This window comes from Panthera tigris, chromosome A1 (genome assembly GCF_018350195.1).
Source record: "Panthera tigris isolate Pti1 chromosome A1, P.tigris_Pti1_mat1.1, whole genome shotgun sequence".
Classification (NCBI taxonomy): Eukaryota; Metazoa; Chordata; class Mammalia; order Carnivora; family Felidae; genus Panthera; species Panthera tigris.
The window spans coordinates 1837458-1857832 of NC_056660.1; the positions used below are offsets into that span (position 1 = coordinate 1837458).

At 41.6% G+C, this 20375-nt stretch overlaps 1 protein-coding gene across 5 annotated transcripts in view; it reads right to left on the reverse strand.

The window, feature by feature from the left end:
* Positions 1-4932, reverse strand: part of XPO4 (exportin 4) — a 114109-nt gene extending 109177 nt beyond the window's left edge. For 4 of the 5 annotated variants that reach the window (XM_042978246.1, XM_042978538.1, XM_042978168.1 and 1 more), the window contains exon 1: positions 4767-4932. In XM_042978246.1, the coding sequence (XP_042834180.1) occupies positions 4767-4835 (69 nt within the window). In that variant the 5' untranslated portion in view covers positions 4836-4932. Of the gene's footprint in view, positions 1-2113; positions 2138-4766 lie in introns of those variants that run through there. The other variant, XM_042978623.1, reaches the window with a different exon arrangement.
* Between the last annotated feature and the right edge of the window lie 15443 nt (positions 4933-20375).

The following is a 20375-nucleotide window of genomic DNA, read 5'->3' on the forward strand; positions in this document are numbered from 1 at the left end:
TTCCATTAGGATGTCTCTAAAATCAAAACACACCCTACATTTTATATCTGTTCATGTGCACACACAAAATGGAAACAAACTTTCTTTAAAATTCATTTACAATTAAAAAGGATTTTTAAATTCATTTACAATGAAGTGAACAAAGAAAAGCACAGGAACATATGGATTGTACAATTTTCACTGATGTAAAAAAAAAATACTTTTTTTATTTTGAGAGAGAGCGCACTAATGCACGCATGAGCATAGAGGGGCACAGAGAGAGAGAGAGAGAGAGAGAGAGAGAGAGAGAGGGAAAGAGAGAGAGAACCCCAAGCAGGATTCACTGTCAGCACAGAACCCAACACAGGGCTCAATCTCATGAACCGTGAGATCATGACCTGAGCCGAAAACAAGAGTTGGACGCTCAACCAACTGCACCCCCCAGGCACCCCAATCCGTTTTTTAAAAATACATTTAAAAAATGATATGTGTCCTTCTTTGGGGAGAGGTGGGAGGGGAGAGTTATGCAGCCTCAGAACATGGTCCCTGTCACCCCTTGGTCCTAGCTACAAGGTTTAGATGTGATTCTGTTAACCCTGGGGCCTACCAGTTCTACACATCCTGCGTGCTGGATGCATCTACAAACGTAAAATTGCTATCAGCATTATAGAGGCTGTGTTAGTCTTGTGCTGGTCCCATTGATTTATGATTACCCACAAATAAATATTTACATGTTGAAAAAGAAACAAAAAAATAAAAAATAAACATGACATACGCTCTTATATGCCTAGAGATTATTTTTTAATTTTTTTTTTAATGTTTATTTATTTTGGAGAGAGAGATACAGAGCGTGATCGGGGTAGGAGCAGAGAGAGAGGGAGACACAGAATCCGAAGCAGGCTCCAGGCTCTGAGCTGTCAGCCCAGAGCCCGATGCGGGACCCGAACCACCAACTGCGAGATCATGACCTGAGCCGAAGTCGGGCGCCCAACCGACTGAGCCACCCAGGTGTCCCTATGCTCAGAGATTTCTAATATATGCACCCAAGAAACAACTGTCTGAAGAGATGGAACAGGAGCTTAGGGAACTTTTACGTTCCCCTATACACCCTTCTGTGCAGCTTGAATTTTTTACTATTCAGAAGGCATCGCCAAGATTTCTAAAATTAAGAATATTTATAGCATTCTCATTAACATAAAAAAGGAAAAACTATATAATGGGTATTATAAAAGCACAGGAAAAAAGGTATACTCAAATTTAATATGGATTGCTTAAGGAGGCAGACTGAGAGTGGGCAAAAGAAGAAGAGAGAGACTCGTTATTCTGTGTATTTGTGTGCGGTTGCTATATTTTAAAATAATATGTTCCAGTACTGCTGTTATAATTTTAAATAACAGAAAATGTGTCTACAACATCACATTTTCAGGTCTGTGATGTAACCTGCTAAATTCATGCAGTCAGAGATAAGACTCTTACTGATAAGAATGTTATTAGCACAGAAGTATGATCCACATTACTTACTCTAGTATGCATTTAGTATCCTCTCAAAAATTCAGGGTTGGGTATCTTAAACAAAAAGCTGGTAACTGAAATCTTTTTTGGGGAAGAAATGTTCAGCACCTACTTACATAACTTTCCATTTGCACAATGTTTTCAGAATAACTTCACCTGCACAGTTACTAACCTACAAAAGTCCATCCTCACTCTAGTTTGTTCACCTTCACATTTATTTTCTAGCAAGTAACCTCGCTTGAATCACAAGATTAAGCAGGATTTACAAGAATCTACAGAAAATGCTCCCTATCACTGTTTGAGACAGAGGAAAATCACTCTTTATGGTGAGATCTATAAGATCGATGAATATATTTTTCACTCTAAAGGTCTAAGACACGATTTGGCAGCTTATCCAATAACCTAAATAGGCCTGAATATAGATGTTTACAAAGAAGCAACTGCAGCATCCAAAAACACATTTCAAAATTTCCCATCAAGCAATAAAATGTAACATTTACGGTATTATAAATACGTTGACTTTAAGAAGCAACATGGTTGAGTAAAAAAAAAGTTTAAGTTCTGAAACAGGAGGGATCTAGGTTCTGAATCACTCTTATCACTAATTTGTTCTGTGACCTACCTTTGGCAAGTCACTTCTACCTCTTTGAACCTCAGTTTCCCCATCTGTAGAATGGAAGGGAGAATGCTTAGACTAGGTGCTCATTGCTCAGGGTCTCTACTTCCTTAGAAAAGCTGATAAAAATCTATAAACCCTATTACCAAAAACGTATGTTTGCATCAAAAAATTTGTTTTAATTTCCTTCTGATAGCCATTGTGGACTCTCTAAGACCTGTGTACTAAATAAAGATGTCTTGAGATTCTTCCGCATACTAAAATTCGATGCCAATTTTCATAAAAGAAATCTATGGACTACCAAATGAAAAAACTAAGCAAAGTGATTGTGAAAGACATCACGAATTACTTGGAATCCCAAAACATAGTAACAACTAAAATATATAGCAATTTCCTATAAGCAATATTTCTTCAGACGGATAAATGCTAAAACCATTCGCCCTTTTAAAAGGTATCTTCATGCTTAACAGTTGAGGATTTAACAATCTTAACTATTCCCAAATGAATTAATATATTAGCTTTCTAGTCCCACTTCCCTTTAGGTTAAGAACCACAAACTGGTAACAGACAGACTTGAGTTGAAGTTCCCACTCTACCACTTTCCTCGCAAATTTGGGTAAATTACTTAGCATCTCCATGTTCGAGTCTCTTAATCTATAAAAGGAAAATGAAAGTAATAATAACCACCTCATAGTAATGATTAAAGTTAACGTACATAGAGCGCTTGGCATAGTGCCTCACACACAGTAAGCACTTAATAAAGTGAACTATTACTAGTAATAAACTGGAATACAGTTTTCATGTTGAGAAATAACGCCATAATTGTTACTTACACATTTGTGAATAGTAAGTGGAAGCTTCCAAAAACAAATTTCCTAATTTTAATAACTTTTTTTTCAGTACTTTACTCTGGAAACATTAAAAAGTATGTAAACGGATATCTACACAACATATATAAGAAGTGGTGAGATAGAGTGGAAACAGCCCCAACTTTAGAGCCAGACAGATCTGAGTTCTGAACCTAAATCATCAACTTAGTAATTATGTAACCTGTGCCACTTAAACTTTCTCTCAACCCTGTAAAGCTGTTGCCAGGATTAATAGAGTATATAAAGCATCAAACGCAGTATCTGGCATGTAGTATGCACTCAATAAACAGAACTTATTACTATTCTTCTCAGCTACTGTTACAGATGATAAAACTAGCTTTGCCAAGGAAGAGGGAAGGTACTAGCAAACACAAATGCTAATTAATATTCAGGCCAGTGATGAAAGACACTAATTTTATCTTATCAATGTAAGAACTAAAGCAATGCTTTTGGGGGTCACATACTCCTTCCAGAGCCTAATAAAAACAGAGTCCCTGGCTCTTAGAAATTTTTTCAGATGTTTCAGGAAACACCATGTCAGGGATTTTAAGAACCTTGTATTAAGGGGGAATACTAGCTAGTTTTTTTCTGGACTTAACTTGCAAGAGTCTGAAAACTTTCCTCAGTTCTGTGACTAAAAGATTCACTTAGCTTTGCTCATAATGAAGCAAATATATCCTCCTTTCATTAGACTTCTCAATTTCGTTAGCTAAATTTCATGAGCTATCGGGTGTTGCGTGTGAAAACAAAACTTTATAAATCCAACTAGAAACTATGCTAGAATTAGTTCAAACACTTTTAAATGCGATGTTCGAACACATAACCCAAGCACTGAACCAAAAGGAAAAATGTTCAAAAAAATAACGAAGCTGGCTGTATTAGATTCTTGGAAAGGCTGGATCAATTCAAGCAATTTACTGAGCCTCTAACTTCCAACAAACATCTACAAACGCGGAGATCAAAACTTACAAAAACAAAGCCGAGCCAAAAAATGCATACGCAGTTTACGAGTAACTGAATATGGTTTATCCTTACTTCTACTCCCTGCGTGGATTATTTTCTTTAAATCCCTTTACTCAGCCTCCTCGAACGCCCTGGGTAAATAACCTACTCATCAAACTGTTCACTGTACAGTGTAAGAACGAAGTCAACGAGCACCTTAGATTCAGCTCTCCTTTAATGTGCGACCCACAGGGAGCTTGGTACTGAATAAAGTTTTGCCCCAATGACCTTGGTCCCAAAGATTCCCCTCCCTCCCTCCCCGTCCTCCCACGTGCTGGCGGCTGCGGTTACCCCAGAGGTGGCAGGTCAGGGAAAGAGCTTGAGGACCCGAAGGCTCGGAGGAAACCAGCGTTGCTAAGAGCACCTGGGCTGGGCTATCCCTTCCTTTGTGGCACCAACCCCCCAGCGGCGCGCACACTGCCCCCGACCAAAGCCCTGCGGGCATGACCCGGGCCTCGCTCCCCGCGCCTCGCTCTCGACCCGGTCTGCGGGGCAGGGCGTACGGTGAAGACCGTGGCACAGGAAACCCTCTTTCCTACGGCAGCGTGTTCCGTCGCCCGGCTGGGGTGCCAGACACCTGGGCGATGAGGACAGCCCCGGGAGGCGGGGGGAACGAAGGCAAGAGGAAAGTCGGATGGAGAATCCTGCGCCACGCCACCGCCACCTCCACTTCCAGGGCTCCCGGGAGGCCCTGGCCGGTCGCCGGCCCAGCGGGCGGGAAGGCCTGGCACGGCAAGGCCAGCCAGAGGCCCGCAGATGCTGGGGTACGGGGGTCGCGGTGTACTCACCATCAGAACTTTGGCCGCGTTCTCCAGCTGAGCGATCACTTCTGGGGGCCCCAGCGCCGCCGCCATCATGGTCTCTCTTCAATGACGCGCCATGCGCTGCATTATGGGAGCGGGCGCCGCGGCCGGCCAATCGCCGCAGCGACCCCGGAGCCTCACGCGCTCCCAGAGGCCGTCGCAGCGGCGGTTGACGCCGGCGTCGCGGCCCCCGCGGGCCTGACCTGGCCGCCGGGCTTGGGGCCGTGGGGAGGAGAAGAGCGTGAGGCGGGCCGCCTCGTTAGGGCGGGGGGGCGCCCGCCGTCCCGTACCGGGCGAGGCCGGGGCGGTTGGCCCGGGCGGCGACGGCCGCGCGGGGCGGGCCCCCGGGGGCTCCGGACCCGCGCATGCGTGCTGTGCGGCGCCCCGGCCTCTCGGCCGCTTCGGCCCTCGTGCCCGTGACCCGCTCGGTTCCCTCCGCGGCGAACACACCCCGCCCGGTCCCCGGGCACTGCCCTGGACGCCGCTCCGCTCTCTGTTCTCTGACCCTCACCGTGTGCACCCCGGCCCCTCCTTCCCTTTCCACGCTCCACGCTGGGTAGGACCTCACTCGGAACCGCTCTCCCCATTTCCTCTCCCGAGAGTGCGCCTCCTTTCAGAACATCACTGTCCTCGGCGCCCCGAGTCTCTGTCCCTCCTTGCGAAAAAAAGGAGCATTCCAGGATAGAACGGTTCACTCTCTTAATGGAGGTCCCGCAGGAGGCCCGTCCGAATGTCTTTAGCCGGCAGATCACTGCGAGCTCTTCCCAAGGGCTGTATCAGGCTGGAGAGAGAAAAGGCAGGAGCCCTAACCTTGACCTCCAGACTTCTTGAATTCAGAAAGAACTCATTGCCGCCTGTTTTGTCGGGTGTAAGGAATTCATCACAGTAATGCTAATTTTGGAATCCATGTTGACAGGTTCTTTCGAGTGTATAGGGATCCGACTTTCCCTCCAGTGCCTCCATCTCCTTTATTCCAGGCAGGCAGTCCTTCCTGAAGCAGCTATTTCAGTATTCAAACCAGCTTTAACTGTTAGAAAAGTTGTTTGGACGAGGGGGGTTGTTTTGAGCTGACGTCTACTTTCCTATAACACGCCTTTTGGTGCTGGTCGGCTTCCTGGGGCTACGCAGAAAGTCCGATGCATTTCAGTGTTTGTTAAATTTACTCTGTTGAAATCTGTATTTGTTCTTCCTAGTTATAAGTAAGCCATACTTTTGAGGCGTGTGTGTGTGTGTGTGTGTGTGTGTGTGTGTGTGTGTGTGTGTGTTTTAATGTCACTGCAACAGAAAGGCATTATTTTCTCCATTGAAGATCAGGTTGTGTCTTGTATTTGACGTCTCTACAACTTGAAGTTGAAAAAGGGAACGAACAAGGTTTACACTGCTTGAGTAACAAAGTACCTTTTATTTCATTACAAAAGGGTAAAGCGAACCAAAGTGCAGTAAGTGACCTTTTTTAAGAATTGTGTGAAACTAAACAATTAGCATAGTGCCTGACATATAGTAGGCACTGAATAAATATTAGACTGAGGATAGCAATCTGAAAAATGATGTAGCTGCTACAAAGAGTAATTACTGCTGATCAGTGATATCTACAAAAGTGTAGTCAAATGAATAGCTTATGACATTAAATGTTTGAGGCCTATAATGCTTCAGATCGGGCCTTGTGTTCAAAAGATTTGTGTAATTACATAAGAACGTTTCATCTAAATACTTTTTTAAAAGGGAAAGAAGAAAAAGTATTTTAACAAATGTGTTGAGTATGCTTCTTTTCAAATTAAGTTTTTTGAATTTAGAGGCTTTATAAAGTGAGTTATAGACATCTCACATTAACTGGGAGCCTTGAATTTTAGGGTAGGGTGAACAATGAAGGTGTGAAATCTCAATGTTGGCAAACAGAATTTACCTACTAATTTAGCCTCCCCTCCAATACCTGACTACTATTTCTTGATCTATTCAACAATAACACTCTCCTGGGGAGGGTTAAGAAGTGGTATTCCAGCCTACCCACATGTTCTTCCTATCCTGGAGTAGCATAGAAGGAAGTTGTGCAAATTCCAATAATTTCTAAAAGAGGAATGTTAATTGTCTAAGAAAAGGTAGATATCTGGCTGAAATATTCCTGAAATAAGAACATTTTACAAATACATACCGTCTACTTTTAGAGTACTTCTTTAACACATACGATGTCATGGGAGTCAAAATTATTCCTTCTTATTCTTCACCAAAATTAATTAGTAAAGTATACTACATACTTTTCTTTAGAAACATAGGTGTTTGGTGTTTGGTTTTTTTTAATGAAAACCAGTGGGATTTGTCATATAGCCAATGTTACTAAATGTTATATCTTTCCTAAATTAGTGGCTTTCTAGGAACATTGTGGTTTTTGTTTTTGTTTTTTTGATGTTCATTTATTTTTGAAAGAGAGACAGGGTGTGGTTGGAGCGGCAGAGAGAGAGGGAGACACAGAATCCAAAGCAGGCTCCAGGCTCCGAGCTGTCAGTACAGAGCCCGATGCAGGGCTTGAACTCGTGAACCGCGAGATCATGACCTGAGCTGAAGTCGGACGCTTAACCGACTGAGCCACCCAGGTGCCCCTCTAAGAACATTGTTAAGTGAAAATACATTTGCTGACTATCTCCACTGTTGACATTCCAGTGCAAAAGAAAAAGCAACTGTTGTGGATCACAGGTAATGATATTTTAAAAGTAGAAGAGAATTTAGAGATTATAGAATCTTAAGATTTTGGAAATGAAAATCCTTTAATCCCATTTCTCAGATGGAGAAAATAAGACCCAGAGAAATTAGATGATTTTAGGACCAAGTTAGATAGAACAGTCACCTATCTTACAGGTTAATAATATCTTTTGTGGTGAAGTGGACAAGGCTAGAATTTAAATCAGAAGAACTGAGTTTGTATTGTATCTCTGCTTCTTCTAAAAGATGTTATGGGGTAAGTAACGTAACATCTCAGGACTTCAGTTTGATCATCTGTAAAATGTTGACCATCACAAGTGTGTAAGATTCAAAGAAGATAATTCATACGAGACAACTTTGTAGAGCTATGAAGCGTTCTACGAATGCAAGGTAGTACAGTGACCGTTGAGCACTTATCTCGCACCATGCTTGATACTGTAGGACAATTGAAGTCCTGGTATTTGCTTCCGAAGAATTTGAGGGCTACTTGAAAAGATATGACTATGTATTTAAAATAACAATTTTCTCTCCTTTCCAAGTCTGGTACAATAAAAAATACACTTGGTCTTTTTTCCTCGTTCCCGGCAATCTGAAAGCTCCTAAAACCCTTGGATTTCCTGAGTGATAGGAGTGTTTTTCGTTAATCATAACGATGATTTTTCCAATCACACCTGAGTTTATGCTAATGAGGTAGCAGGGTGGGGCCCCCAGATGGCCCGTGATGGGGCTGGTCTCCTGAAAGGGCAAAGGGTAGAAACCTTTGGTTCCTTTGTTTCGGGACCCACTCTCCAACCTCCAGGGAGGAGAAGGGGGGCTGGAGATGTTAACAACTTCAATAATGAGATTTGCTAAGCTTCCAAGTTGGTGAATGTGTCCACCTGCAGAGAGACTGAGACTGAGGTTCCTGTGCTTGATACCCTTCTGGACCTTGTCCCATGTACCTCTTCATCTGGCTGTTTTTTTGTATCCTTTATAATAAGCTGGAAAATGTAAGGAAAGTGTTTTCCCGAGATCTATGAGCCATTCTAGCAAATTATCAAATGTGAGCAGGGGGTCGTGGCAATCCCTGATTTATAGCCAGTGGGTCAGAAGTATGGGTTGTTCCTAACACTTGAAACAGCCATCTACGATTTTTTAGAAGTTTATTTATTTTGAAGAGAGAGCAGGGAAGGAGCAGAAAGAGAGGGAGACAATCCCAAGCAGGCTCCACACAGCGCAGAGCCTAACATGGGGCTTGAACCCATAAACTGTGAGATCAAACCTGAGCCAAAATCAAGAGTCAGATGCTTAACCGACTGAGCCATCCAGGCATTCCAAAACAGGCATCTAAAGTGGAGGCAGTCTTGTGGGACTGAGCCCTTCATTTGTAGAGTAGTTAGTGTCAGAATTGAATGATAGGACACAGTTGGTGTCTGAGAATCAGATCAGCATATGGATTATTTAAATATAAGAATTTGCATATTGCAAAATAGTAAACATTCCAATCAATTTGAGAATACTACCAAATGATAGTTAATGTTTACACACAATTACCACATGAAGGACACTAAGTTCTTTTCATCTATTAACTAATTCAATCCTCTCAATATAACATAATTATGCTATTATCCCAAATTGAGGAAATTGAGGCATATAGCAACTTAAGTACTTGTCTCAGAAATGGTAGAACTGGGATTTGGGCCCAGCCTTCCAAGCCCCATACTCCATGCTTTTAACTCTAGGATATTACTTCCAGGTAAAGACTAAGTCACTTGGAATTATTATAGCTTGAGGAGATAAATTTCAAGCTATCATGCCAACTTTTCCAGTTATGTATACTGTAAAGACTATATTAAAAATCTATGTCATACTTGAAATATGTAAGAAGTAGAGTAAAACTGCCTATAGAAAGTCTGAAGATTTTCCTTTTTAAAAACTTATTTTAGAAATGTCTTGAAATTTGGGGTATCCATTGATAGTGCACTACTGAGTGCTCAGATATTCAGTAACTTCAAATTTATACCCTCTGTGAAAAAGTTGACTTGTTGCAGCTTAGTACATTATCTGAGTCTTTCAGATAAAATCACGAAATATGGCAAAGTAATGTAGGACCACTATCAGATTCCTTATGTCTATACAATCCGTAATATAGTGTTTGCATTTTTTAACCTTTTCACAATAAATGAAACATGCATATTGTTTTGTTTTTGTGTTTACCAAGGGCCCATCGTGTGTTTTTGCAAAACCATTTGTCAAGTCATAACCATCTTGTCTACATAAGCACACAGATGAAATACCAGCTGTTCTCAAAAGTGTGGCCTGGGGACACCTAGTAGGTCCCAGAATATCAGTTGGTCCCTAAGATCCTTTCAAGGCTCTATAGGTCAAAACTATTTTCAGATGGCAATAGTAAGTTCTTCCCCATCAGTAATTACTTTATTTTTATTTATTTATTTTTACATTTATTTATTTTTGATAGAGACAGAGCACAAGTGGGGGAGGGGCAGAGAGAGAAGGAGACACAGAATCCAGGCTCCGAGCTGTCAGCACAAAGCCCGACACAGGGCTTGAACTCACAAACTGAGATCATGACCTGAGTCCAAGTCGGACGCTTAACCGACTGAGCCACCCAGGCGCTCCAGTAATTGCTTTAAATATAAGTGAATAAAACTCCCCAATCAAAAGACACAGATTGGCTGAATGAATTAAAAACAAACGAGCAACAACAACAAAAAACCAGGATCCAACTATATGCCAACTCTCACTATTGCTGCTCAACATAGTACTAGAAGTTAAATCAGTTGCATTTCTATGTACTAATAACTACCCGAAAAGGAAATTAAGAAAACAACTTCATTTACAGTAACATCAAAAAGAATAAAATAGTTAGGAATAAACTTAAACAAGGAAATTAAAGATTTATACTCTGAAAACTACAAAACATTGCTGAAAGAAAGCAAAGAAGACACATAAATGGAAAGACTGCCCATGTTCATGGATTGGAAGATCTATTATTGTTAAGATGTCAGTACTACCCAAAGTGATGTACAGATTTAATGCAATCCCTATGAAAATCTCAATGGGATTTTTTTTTTTGCAGAAATAGAAAAATCCATCCTAAAATTAATATGGAATCTCAAGGGACCCCAAATGGCCAAAACAATCTGGAAAAAGAAGAGCAAAGTTGAAGGACTCACACTCCTGATTTAAAAACTTATCACAAAGCTACAGTAATCAAAACAGTGTGGTACTGGCATAAAGACACATAGACCAACACAATAGAATAGAAAGGCTAGAAATGAGCTTTCATATGCACAAATGATTTTTGACAAGAGTACCAAGACCATTCAATGCAGAAAGGACAGTGTTTTCAACAAACGGAGTTGGATAAACTGGAGAAACATGCAAAAAAAAAAAAAAAAAAAAGGAAGTTGGACACGCACACACATGCACACACAGATTATAAGTATGTGAGGGATAGATGTGTTATGTAACTTTATTGTGGTAAACCTTTTGCAATATATACGTAAATCACCATGTTGTACACTTGCACAGCATTATATGTAAATTATATCTCAATAAAGCTGGGGGACCCTTTCTTACACTATAAACAAAAATTAAAATGGATTGAAGACCAAATGTATAAAACTCTTAGAAGAAAGTGGATGCATGGCTAAACAAAATGTAGCACAGACATAGAATATCAATCAGCCTTTAAAAGGAAGCAAATTCTGATACATGGTATAACATGGATGAACTTTGAAGACTATGCCAAGTGAGATAAGCCAGTTAAAAAAAAAGACAAATTCTGATTGATTCCACTTATAAGAGGTACTTAAAACAGAAAAACTCATAGAAATAGAAAGTAGAATGATGATTGCCTGATGGTTAGGGCATAGAGTTTCTGTTTTATAAGATTGAAAAGTTCTAGAGACCTGTTGCACAACACTGTTAATATACTTAACACTACTGAACTGAATACTTAAGAATGGCTAAAAGGATAAATTTTATGTTACTGTAGTGTTTTTTTTCCACAATTAAATTTTTTTCTTTTTCTTTTTAAAGGTTTTTTTTAATGTTTATTATTTATTTTTGAGAGAGATAGAGCATGAGAGGGGAGGGGCAGAGAAAGAGGGAGACACAGAATCTGAAGGAGGCTCCAGGCTCTGAGCTGTCAGCGCAGAGCTCAACGTGGGACTTGAACCCAGGAACCGGGAGATCATGACCTGAGCTGACGAGAGACGCTTAACTGACTGAACCACCCAGGCACCCCAATTTCTTTTTTAAAAGACCAATATAGGGCACCTGGGTGACTCAGTCAGTTAAGTGTCCTACCTCAGCTCAGGTCATGATCTCACAGTCTGTGAGTTCAAGCCTCATGTCGGACTCTCCTGACAGCTCAGAGCCTGGAGCCTGTTTCCGATTCTGTGTCTCCCTCTCTGACCTTCCCCTGCTCATGCTCTGTCTCTCTCTCTCTCTGTCACTCAAAAATAAACATTAAAAAAATCAATTAAAAAATAAAAAATCAATATAAACATCCCATTTTTCATGTGAAATTTGATGACTTTGCTTAAATAAAATAATTGGAAAATTATTTTCATAATAAAACTAAGATATTATTTGCCTTTTTACTCTCTTTCTTTCAGTGTGAACAGTGGGGTTTTCCAAAGGCTGCATGATACGTGATGTCCCCATGTATTGAGTATGAAGACACATATGAGAATGTAGTTGTCTTCCATTAAGACAAACATTAAAGAAAACTGCAAAAATGTAAAAACAATGCCACTTATCTCACTGAATTTTTGTTTTAAAATATTTATTTTTCACAAAAAATGTGTAATGTGACCTTGTAGGGGATTTACTATTGTTCATTTAAATAAATTATTATTTCTTTAATTTGCCAATTTTAATTTCTTTACATAGTAGATACCAATAAATATAATTCACATGTACAAAACTCTTTGGAATCATCATTAAGTTTTTTTCCCTTTCATTTTAATTGGTTTAATGCTTGATTTTTTTAATGTTCAGATTATTGAGGGGAGCATAATTTTAACTTAAAAATTTTTTTATGTTTATTTTTGAGAGAGAAAGAGAGAGAGAGTGGGAGAGGGGCAAAGAGAGAGAGAGGGAGAGAGATAGCCCCAAGCAGGCTCTTGTAGGGCTCGATTTCACTAACTGAATAGCGAGATCATGACCTTAGCTAAAATCAAGGGTCGGATGCTTAACCGACTGAGCCACCCAGGTGCCCTTTAACTTTTTAAAATTAAAATGCTGCATTTTCCAATGATTAAAATAAGACAAAAATTATAGTCTAATATGCTGTCATGAAAAATAAAGGAATTGCCAGGAATTGAACACTTAAAAGTGTTTCCGAATGAAAGAGAAGCTTGGGAAGACCACTCTGGACCAGCTGCCAACTCTCATCATCACATAACTGTCAGCCGTCCCTGTCCCATTGCTGTGCACATCGCCACATCAGGTGCCAAACGGCTTACGTAAGTTGGCCGAGGAGCCACCGTGTAGATCTAGCTGTAGATCCAGCTGTTTGTTTTGCAAATGCAGCGCTGTAGGTCATAGGGACATAGAGCCAGGAATTCTGACAGATGTCCGTAAAGCCATTACTGACCTTACTAAAAACCAGAGAATGCCTTGTTGGTGTAAGTCACTAACAAGTAGTAGTAAGTAATCCATTCACAGTTAAGAGGCATATCATTAGGATAGCACTGTGCCCTACTATATATGAAAGTCCTAACGATGGAAAGAGCCCAAATGTCCATCGATGGATGAATGGATAAAGAAGATGTGGTATGTATATACAATGGAGTATTACTCAGCAATCAGAAAGTCTTGCCATTTGCAACTATGTGGGTGGAACTAGAGGGTATTATGCTAAGTGAAATTAGTCAGAGAAAGACAGCTATCATATGACTTCACTCATATGAGGACTTTAAGACCCAGAACAGATCAACGCAGGGAAGGGAAGCAAAAATAATATAAAAACAGGGAGGGGGACAAAACAGAAGGGACTCTTAAATATGGAGAACAGAGGGTTCCTGGAGAGGTTGTGGGAGGGGGCGTGGGCTAAATGGGTAAGGGACATTAAGGAATCTATTCCTGAAATCATTGTTGCTCTATATGCTAATTTGGATGTAAATTTAAAAGAAAAAAAAAAAAAAAAAAAGCCCTGACGAGAAATATACATGAATTGGGGCACCTGGCTGGCACAGTCAGTAAAACATGTGACTCTTGATTTTGGGCTCGTGAGTTCGAGCCCCACATTGGGCATAGAGATTACTTTAAAAAAAGAAATACAGATGAATTACATGAATTATGCAACAGAGGGATTATACTATTTTACTTGAGAATCAAGAGAAGAACAAAATCTCTTTTTAGCAGGTATCTATCTGTAAAGCCCAAATTAAATGAGAACACTTAATAAAAATGATTCCCTTTGATATAGAAGATATTTGATCCAGAAAATGTTAAGGGATCTTATAACTCAAATTTCTGAAAACTTTGAAGGCAGCAGTACAGAACCAGAAGAGTTACAGTACCAAATTTATAGGAACCTAATATATTTCCCCAGAAATAAAACATGATAGACCAAAGGGAAACATCTGTTTAAAATATTTCGTTTCCACACAAAGCGTATTTCTGCATATATCATGTGTCTGTGAAATGTTAATATTTGGAGTTCTCAGATATTAAATACTTTACTAAGATACAGCGCATTTTTGGTGTGTGTGCGTGTGAGTTATCAGCAAGAAGTAGCTGGAGAGTGGCTGTATCCCTCCTCCTGTCACTACCTACCATCCTGAAATTTATTTTTGAACCAACTTAACTTTTAGAATGCAAAATCAGGACTTTTCTCCTGCCGTTGACCTCTGTAGTACAATAATTTTGTAGTCTATTTTTCTTTTTCTTTTTTTCTTCACTTATATAAAAACTTAGTGACTCCCCTATGAAGAAAAATGCTTCTAACCAATAACCGGATAGAACACTCCACATTGCTTGTATGTAGAGCTCAATATTAGAAGCCATCAGTTAGGGGTGTCTGGCCAGGGCAGTCCCTAGGGCATGGAACTCTTGATCTTGGGTATGTGACTTCGAGCCCCAGGTTGGGGGTAGAGTTTACTTAGTTTAAAAAAGAAGAAGAAGAAGGAGAAGAGGAAGAAGAAGAGGAAGAAGAGGGAGGGGAGGGGAAGGGGAAGGGGAAGAAGAAAGCATCCATCAAATCAAAACTTTCTGAGATTGTGATAGAGACCTTTTATATTTTTCCAGAGAACTTTCTGGGACTAACCCTATCACCAACAGCCTGAAGACATGAGTTATTCACAGATTCTCACGGGCTCTAAATGAACCCACCTGCTGCAGGAGACCCCTCCCAGAACTGCTTTGTGACATGATGACAGACTCAAGTCTAAGAGGTTACTAGCTGATGTGGGGTTTGCTGTGCAGTTCAAGTGCATGATGCTACAGCCAGGCCATGCAAGGGCAGGGGGCTGTTGGGTTCGCAGCACCCTCAGGAGCTTCTCTGATATAGATGGAAACTGGTCCCCATAAGCAGAGGGCAGGGAGAGACTGAAGAAAAAGGAGGTCACTTCAGGGTTGGTAGGTAGCAGGGTTTTTTTTTTTTAATGTTTACTTATTTTTGAGAGAGAAAGAGAGAGAGACCAGGTGAGGGGCAGAGAGAACGGGAGACAGAATCAGAAGCAAGCTCCAGGCTCCGAGCTGTCAGTACAGATCCTGACGCGGGGCTTGAACTCACGAACCGTGAGATCATGACCTGAGCAGGTAGCACTTTTAATAATAGCAAAGGGAACTTACATTCAAGATTGTCTTGGGCAGCAGCAAGACAAATGGATCTCCATACCCACCTGCCAAATCTTAAAAGTATTTAGAAGGACTTTTTTTTTTTTCTTTTTGAGAAGCCAACTCACTGAGCTGTTTTGTTTTTTTTTTAATTTTTTTTAATGTTTACTTATTTCTGAGACAGAGGGAGACAGAGCATGAGTGAGGGAGGGGCAGAGAGAGAGGGAGACACAGAATCGGAAGCAGGCTCCAGGCTCTGAGCTGTCAGCACAGAGCCCGAGGCGGGGCTCGAACTCACAAACCATGAGATCATGACCTGAGCCGAAGTCGGTCTCTCAACCGACTGAGCCACCCAGGCGCCCCTAGAAGGACTTTTGGTATCAGCTCAGGTCAGGATCTCTCGCTTTGTGAGATCGAGCCCGACGTCGGGCTCTATGCTGACTGCTCGGAGCCTGCTTGGGATTCTCTGTCTCCCACTCTCTCTGCCCTCCTCTGCTCTCTCTCACACATGCCCTCTCTCTCTTTCTCAAAATAAATAGACATTTAAAAAAAATTTCTAAGTGCTCTGTCAGGTATATGGTGCAGTTGTTCTCGGCACCAAATCATTTCAAGGCTATGTCCCTGGAGCAGCCTCTGGGGGTGGGAAAAGCAAGTGGAACCCACATTCCAAGGGCAGGGGAGGAGGGAGGAGGGGTGCCTGGGCCCAGCTCATAGGTCAATTGGCAGTCGTGTCTCTTTGATGACGTTCCCCAACAGGAGCGTCCCGACCTGGAAAACGGAATGACTTCTAACCAGCCTGGATCTGCTGAAACGGAGCGTCCGTGGCAAGACTGGAAAGGGGCCGTTGAGGGAGGGGGTGTTAGCGGATGCTGCAGCGTGTCAGAATCCAGATCCTGGGCCATTGGCGGTTGTGGAGCGTGAGAGGGTTTGGAAGAGGGGTGGGCAAAAGGACGGCTTGTTCTTGGCCTGGAAGTTCCTCTCAAGCAAGCCCGCTAAGCCTTTCCGAGTCATAGCAAGGGGACGAAATCCTGCGATTTCCTCTGGTTGTCGAGAAGAATCCAAGCCAGAGCTGCTCGCCAGTGGGCAGAGGATGATAGTGACATGCTTTCTTTTTTTCTTTTTTAAAGCTTATCTATTTATTTTGAGAGAGACAGACGGCACAAGTGGGAGAGAGGGAGAGAGAGAATCCCAAGCGGGCTCCCCACGGCCAGCACAGAGCCTGATGCGGGGCTCAAACCCACGAAGCCGCGAGATCATGACCTGAGGCGAAACCAAGAGTCAGACGCTTAACCAACGGAGCCACCCAGGCGCCCCGATAGGGACACAGTTTCTTCTGTGAGGAGGTGACACAGGCCAGTCCCTGGATGTTGTGGAGGGCTGGAGAGAGGAGGAAGCTCGCCTGGGATAAGGTTGGGTTGTCTGAGAGCGACAACTCTCTTGTGACTCTGTCTCTGCCCTCCCCACAAAGGGGACCGTGCTCCGTGGCCACAAGAGCTGAGAGGAATGACCGGGCTGGATTTTGATAAACCAGTGGGCGAGTGAAGGCCTATATCGCTGTCAGATGTCTGTGGGGACTGTCACTTCCCTGTAAGGGAGAATCTGCAGTGATGTTGCTTTGCCCTAATTCTTAACATTTAAACCCGTGGATGGTCACAGAAAAGTGGGATTAATTTCTGAAGTTCTTCCCGCAGCTTCTGTTCATGCTCTTGGTGCTCTGGCCTCGTCCTCAGATTCGTGTACACACGAGCAGTTCATCTTCTTCGAGCAGCCGCCGCAGTAGGTGGCTGTCCCTAGAGACGCCTCAGGTGGTTCTGCGGCCTCCAGCATTCTGTCGTCACGCGGCGTGGCCCAGAAAGCACCTTCTGCCCCAAGTGCGTAATACGAACACTGGCAGCTGGGCCCCGTGGGCCTGAGTAGAACGTATTGTTATTGATGGCACCTTTTTTGCCAAGCACCCTAAAGTATCCTGGTCCTTCAAGCCTCCGGGTCACCTAGGCACTGAGAAGGACCTGGAACAAAGACACGGTTCTTTGAACAACAGGAACACAGAGCGGTTGTTATCAGTTTTCTGATAGACACCCTGAAGGAGAGTGGGGAAAACCCCTCAGCTTCTGTAAGCAATCTCTTCAGTGGAGAGAGGGCCTCTTAGCTTTCAGTGGGTCCCTTGTGAATACTTTTTTTAAGACTGTGGAGGCGTTCAAGGGGCGCCTGGGTGGCTCAGTCGGTTGAGTGTCCCACTTGGGCTCAGGTCATGATCTCACGGCCCGTGAGCCTGAGCCCTGCGTCGGGCTCTGTGCTGATGCCTCGGAGCCTGGAGCCCGCTTCGGATTCCGGGTCTCCCTCTCTCTCTGCCCCTCTCCTGCTCGTGCTCTGTCTCACTCTGTCTTTCAAAAATAAATAAATATAAATAATAATAATAATAATAATAAAGAATGTGGAGGCGTTCCAAAACAAAAACTTTGAGAACCGCTGCTTTAGAGAATGCATCTCTTTGGAATAGCATCCTCTGACGCTAGGGCATGGTATTTGGCAAGAGCTGGTTTGCTTGTTTTTGAACTACAGAAGTCATAATCTATCTCAGCCAGGCTGGCTCCCCTGTCTTAGAGACCAGCCACAGCAGCTGCATTTGGGCCTCTGCCCTCTGACTGTCGCCTCACCTGGAATAGGATCCCTGTCCCCTGCAATGATTTTCCTTCTATTTATCTTCCAACAAAGCTCAAGCCTACTTCTTGTCAAAGACTGCCCCAACCAGTCCTCCTTACACATTTACTTAAAAGAAAGAAAGAGTCATATCTGAGGTAAAACTGTGTTCTTTCTGTAATCTTAAAGTAATTCTCTCTCCAGAGTTCTAAATTCATCTAAATCTGGAAGGTATTACTTACTACAAATTTCAATGTTTAAAAAAAAAAACAAAAAACATTATTTTAAATAATCTCTACACCCAGCACGGGGCTTGAACTTACAACCCTGATATCAAGAGTTACACACTATACTAGGGGCACCTGGGTGGCTCAGTCGGTTGAGCATCCGACTTCAGCTCAGGTCACGATCTCACGGTCCGTGAGTGCGAGCCCCACATCGGGCTCTGGGCTGATGGCTCAGAGCCTGGAGCCTGCTTCCGATTCTGTGTCTCCCTCTCTCTCTGCCCCTCCCCCGTTCATGCTCTGTCTCTCTCTGTCCCAAAAATAAATAAACGTTTAAAAAAAAATTTTTTTTTTAAAAAAAGAGTTACACGTTGTACCAACTGAGCCAGCCCCTACTAATTTCAACTTTGATGAAAGTAAAGACCTTAGAGCTTATGAATGGAATCAGATAATCCTACCTGCCCTATTGTGTTGTTCTGCAAAGGCTCGTGATAAATTTATGTAGAAATGCCCAGGGATTTTACATTCAAGCTTTGATTTTAAGCATTCAATCAATCTGTATAAAGTGATGCTCAATACCTACATTGGACATAATGCTGCTCAGTATATTTTTGTTGACTCAGTATGGAATGAACAAATATTAGGTGTCCCTAATGGCTCAAGAACAGAGTAAGTCATGCCATTCAAGGGTCTCTCAACAATTCTCCAGGGTTTTTTTTTTGGGGGGGGGTTGCATATACTGCAGATTTGCCTTAACATTATAGAAACCTGTTTCTGACTATGTAGCTTCAACAGCACCTTCCTAGAATGTATAAATATAGAAGGAAAAACCTAAAAGAAAACATTGCAATTCACAGGTGATTTGACAAAGAATTCTTATTTTCCTCTCCATGAAAATAGCTTGCCAAGAAATTTTATGGACCCTTGGAGTGAACACAGATCTCACTTGCAAAAGTACTTCACCAGCTCCCTCTGCTGTTTGTTGGTTTGATTTGGAACTCCGAGAAGCTATGGTACTTAGTATGGACTGAGTACCCCTAAGTATCGGCTTAAATAATGAATAGAATTCAGGATAAATTATCTACTGGATTAGGCACAGACAAGTATATCATTATCAGTATATTCTGTACTCTATTCTAGAGTAAAGGAAATCAAACCACTAAATATATTTGCCTAAGAGTATTTCCACACGTATTCTTATTATCTTAATATCTGTTTTTGTTTCAGCTGTGATCACATAACGTAACCTATTATCGTGAAGAAAAAAGACTTGCAACAGTTACCTATTTGTATTTATTTGGTATAAACTCTCTCTAAATACGTACACACATACATACTTAAAAAAAAAAGAAACAAGTAGCATTAAATGATTTCTGTAGCATTCGCAATCATCGATTGTCAGACACAAACGTTTTGAGGTTTCTTTTATGAGTTAGAGAGATTGTTCTCTTTATTTTTCTCAAATAACCATTTTAACCTAGAAGTGATGAAGGAAGACGCAAGATTAGGTCTCTAGAAAGTAAACTTTTTTTAAAACCATTTTTTTGGGATTTTATTTTTTACAGTAATCGCTATACCCAACGTGGGGCTCGAACTCATGACCCCAAGATCAAGAGCCACAAGCTCAACCTACTGAGCCAACCAGGCGTCCCTACAAAGTAAACTTCTAATTTTATTTTTTTTATTTTTTTAAAGTTTATTTCTTTTGAGAGAGAGAGAGAGAGAGGAGAGAGGGAAGAGAGAGAATCCCAAGCAGGCTCCGCACTGTCAGCATGGAGCCTGACAGCAGGACCCAAACTCACAAACCATGAAATCATGACCTGAGCCAAAGGGTTGGATGCTCAACCCACTGAGCTACCCAGGCGCTGAAAGTAAGCTTGTAATTTTAAAAAATGAATTTGACCTGCTGAAATTTAGAAGAGTAGGAGATTCCAGTTAGCACAATAATTGGCCTTTCTGTCTGAAGGGTTACTTCAAAAATACTGAACACATTAATTGTTTTAGAGACATCCTAGGAAGAAGTGACATTTTGAAAGCTTAAAGAGGTTCATATAAAAGGAAAGTCATGGAAAGAATAAATATACATGACCACTAAACATATGTACAAAAAATGCTTACCTTCACTAAGGTAACATATGTACAAAAAATCCTTACCTTCATATATATATATATATATAAAGATATATATATATAAAGATATATATATAAAGATATATATATAAAGGTATATATATATAAAGGT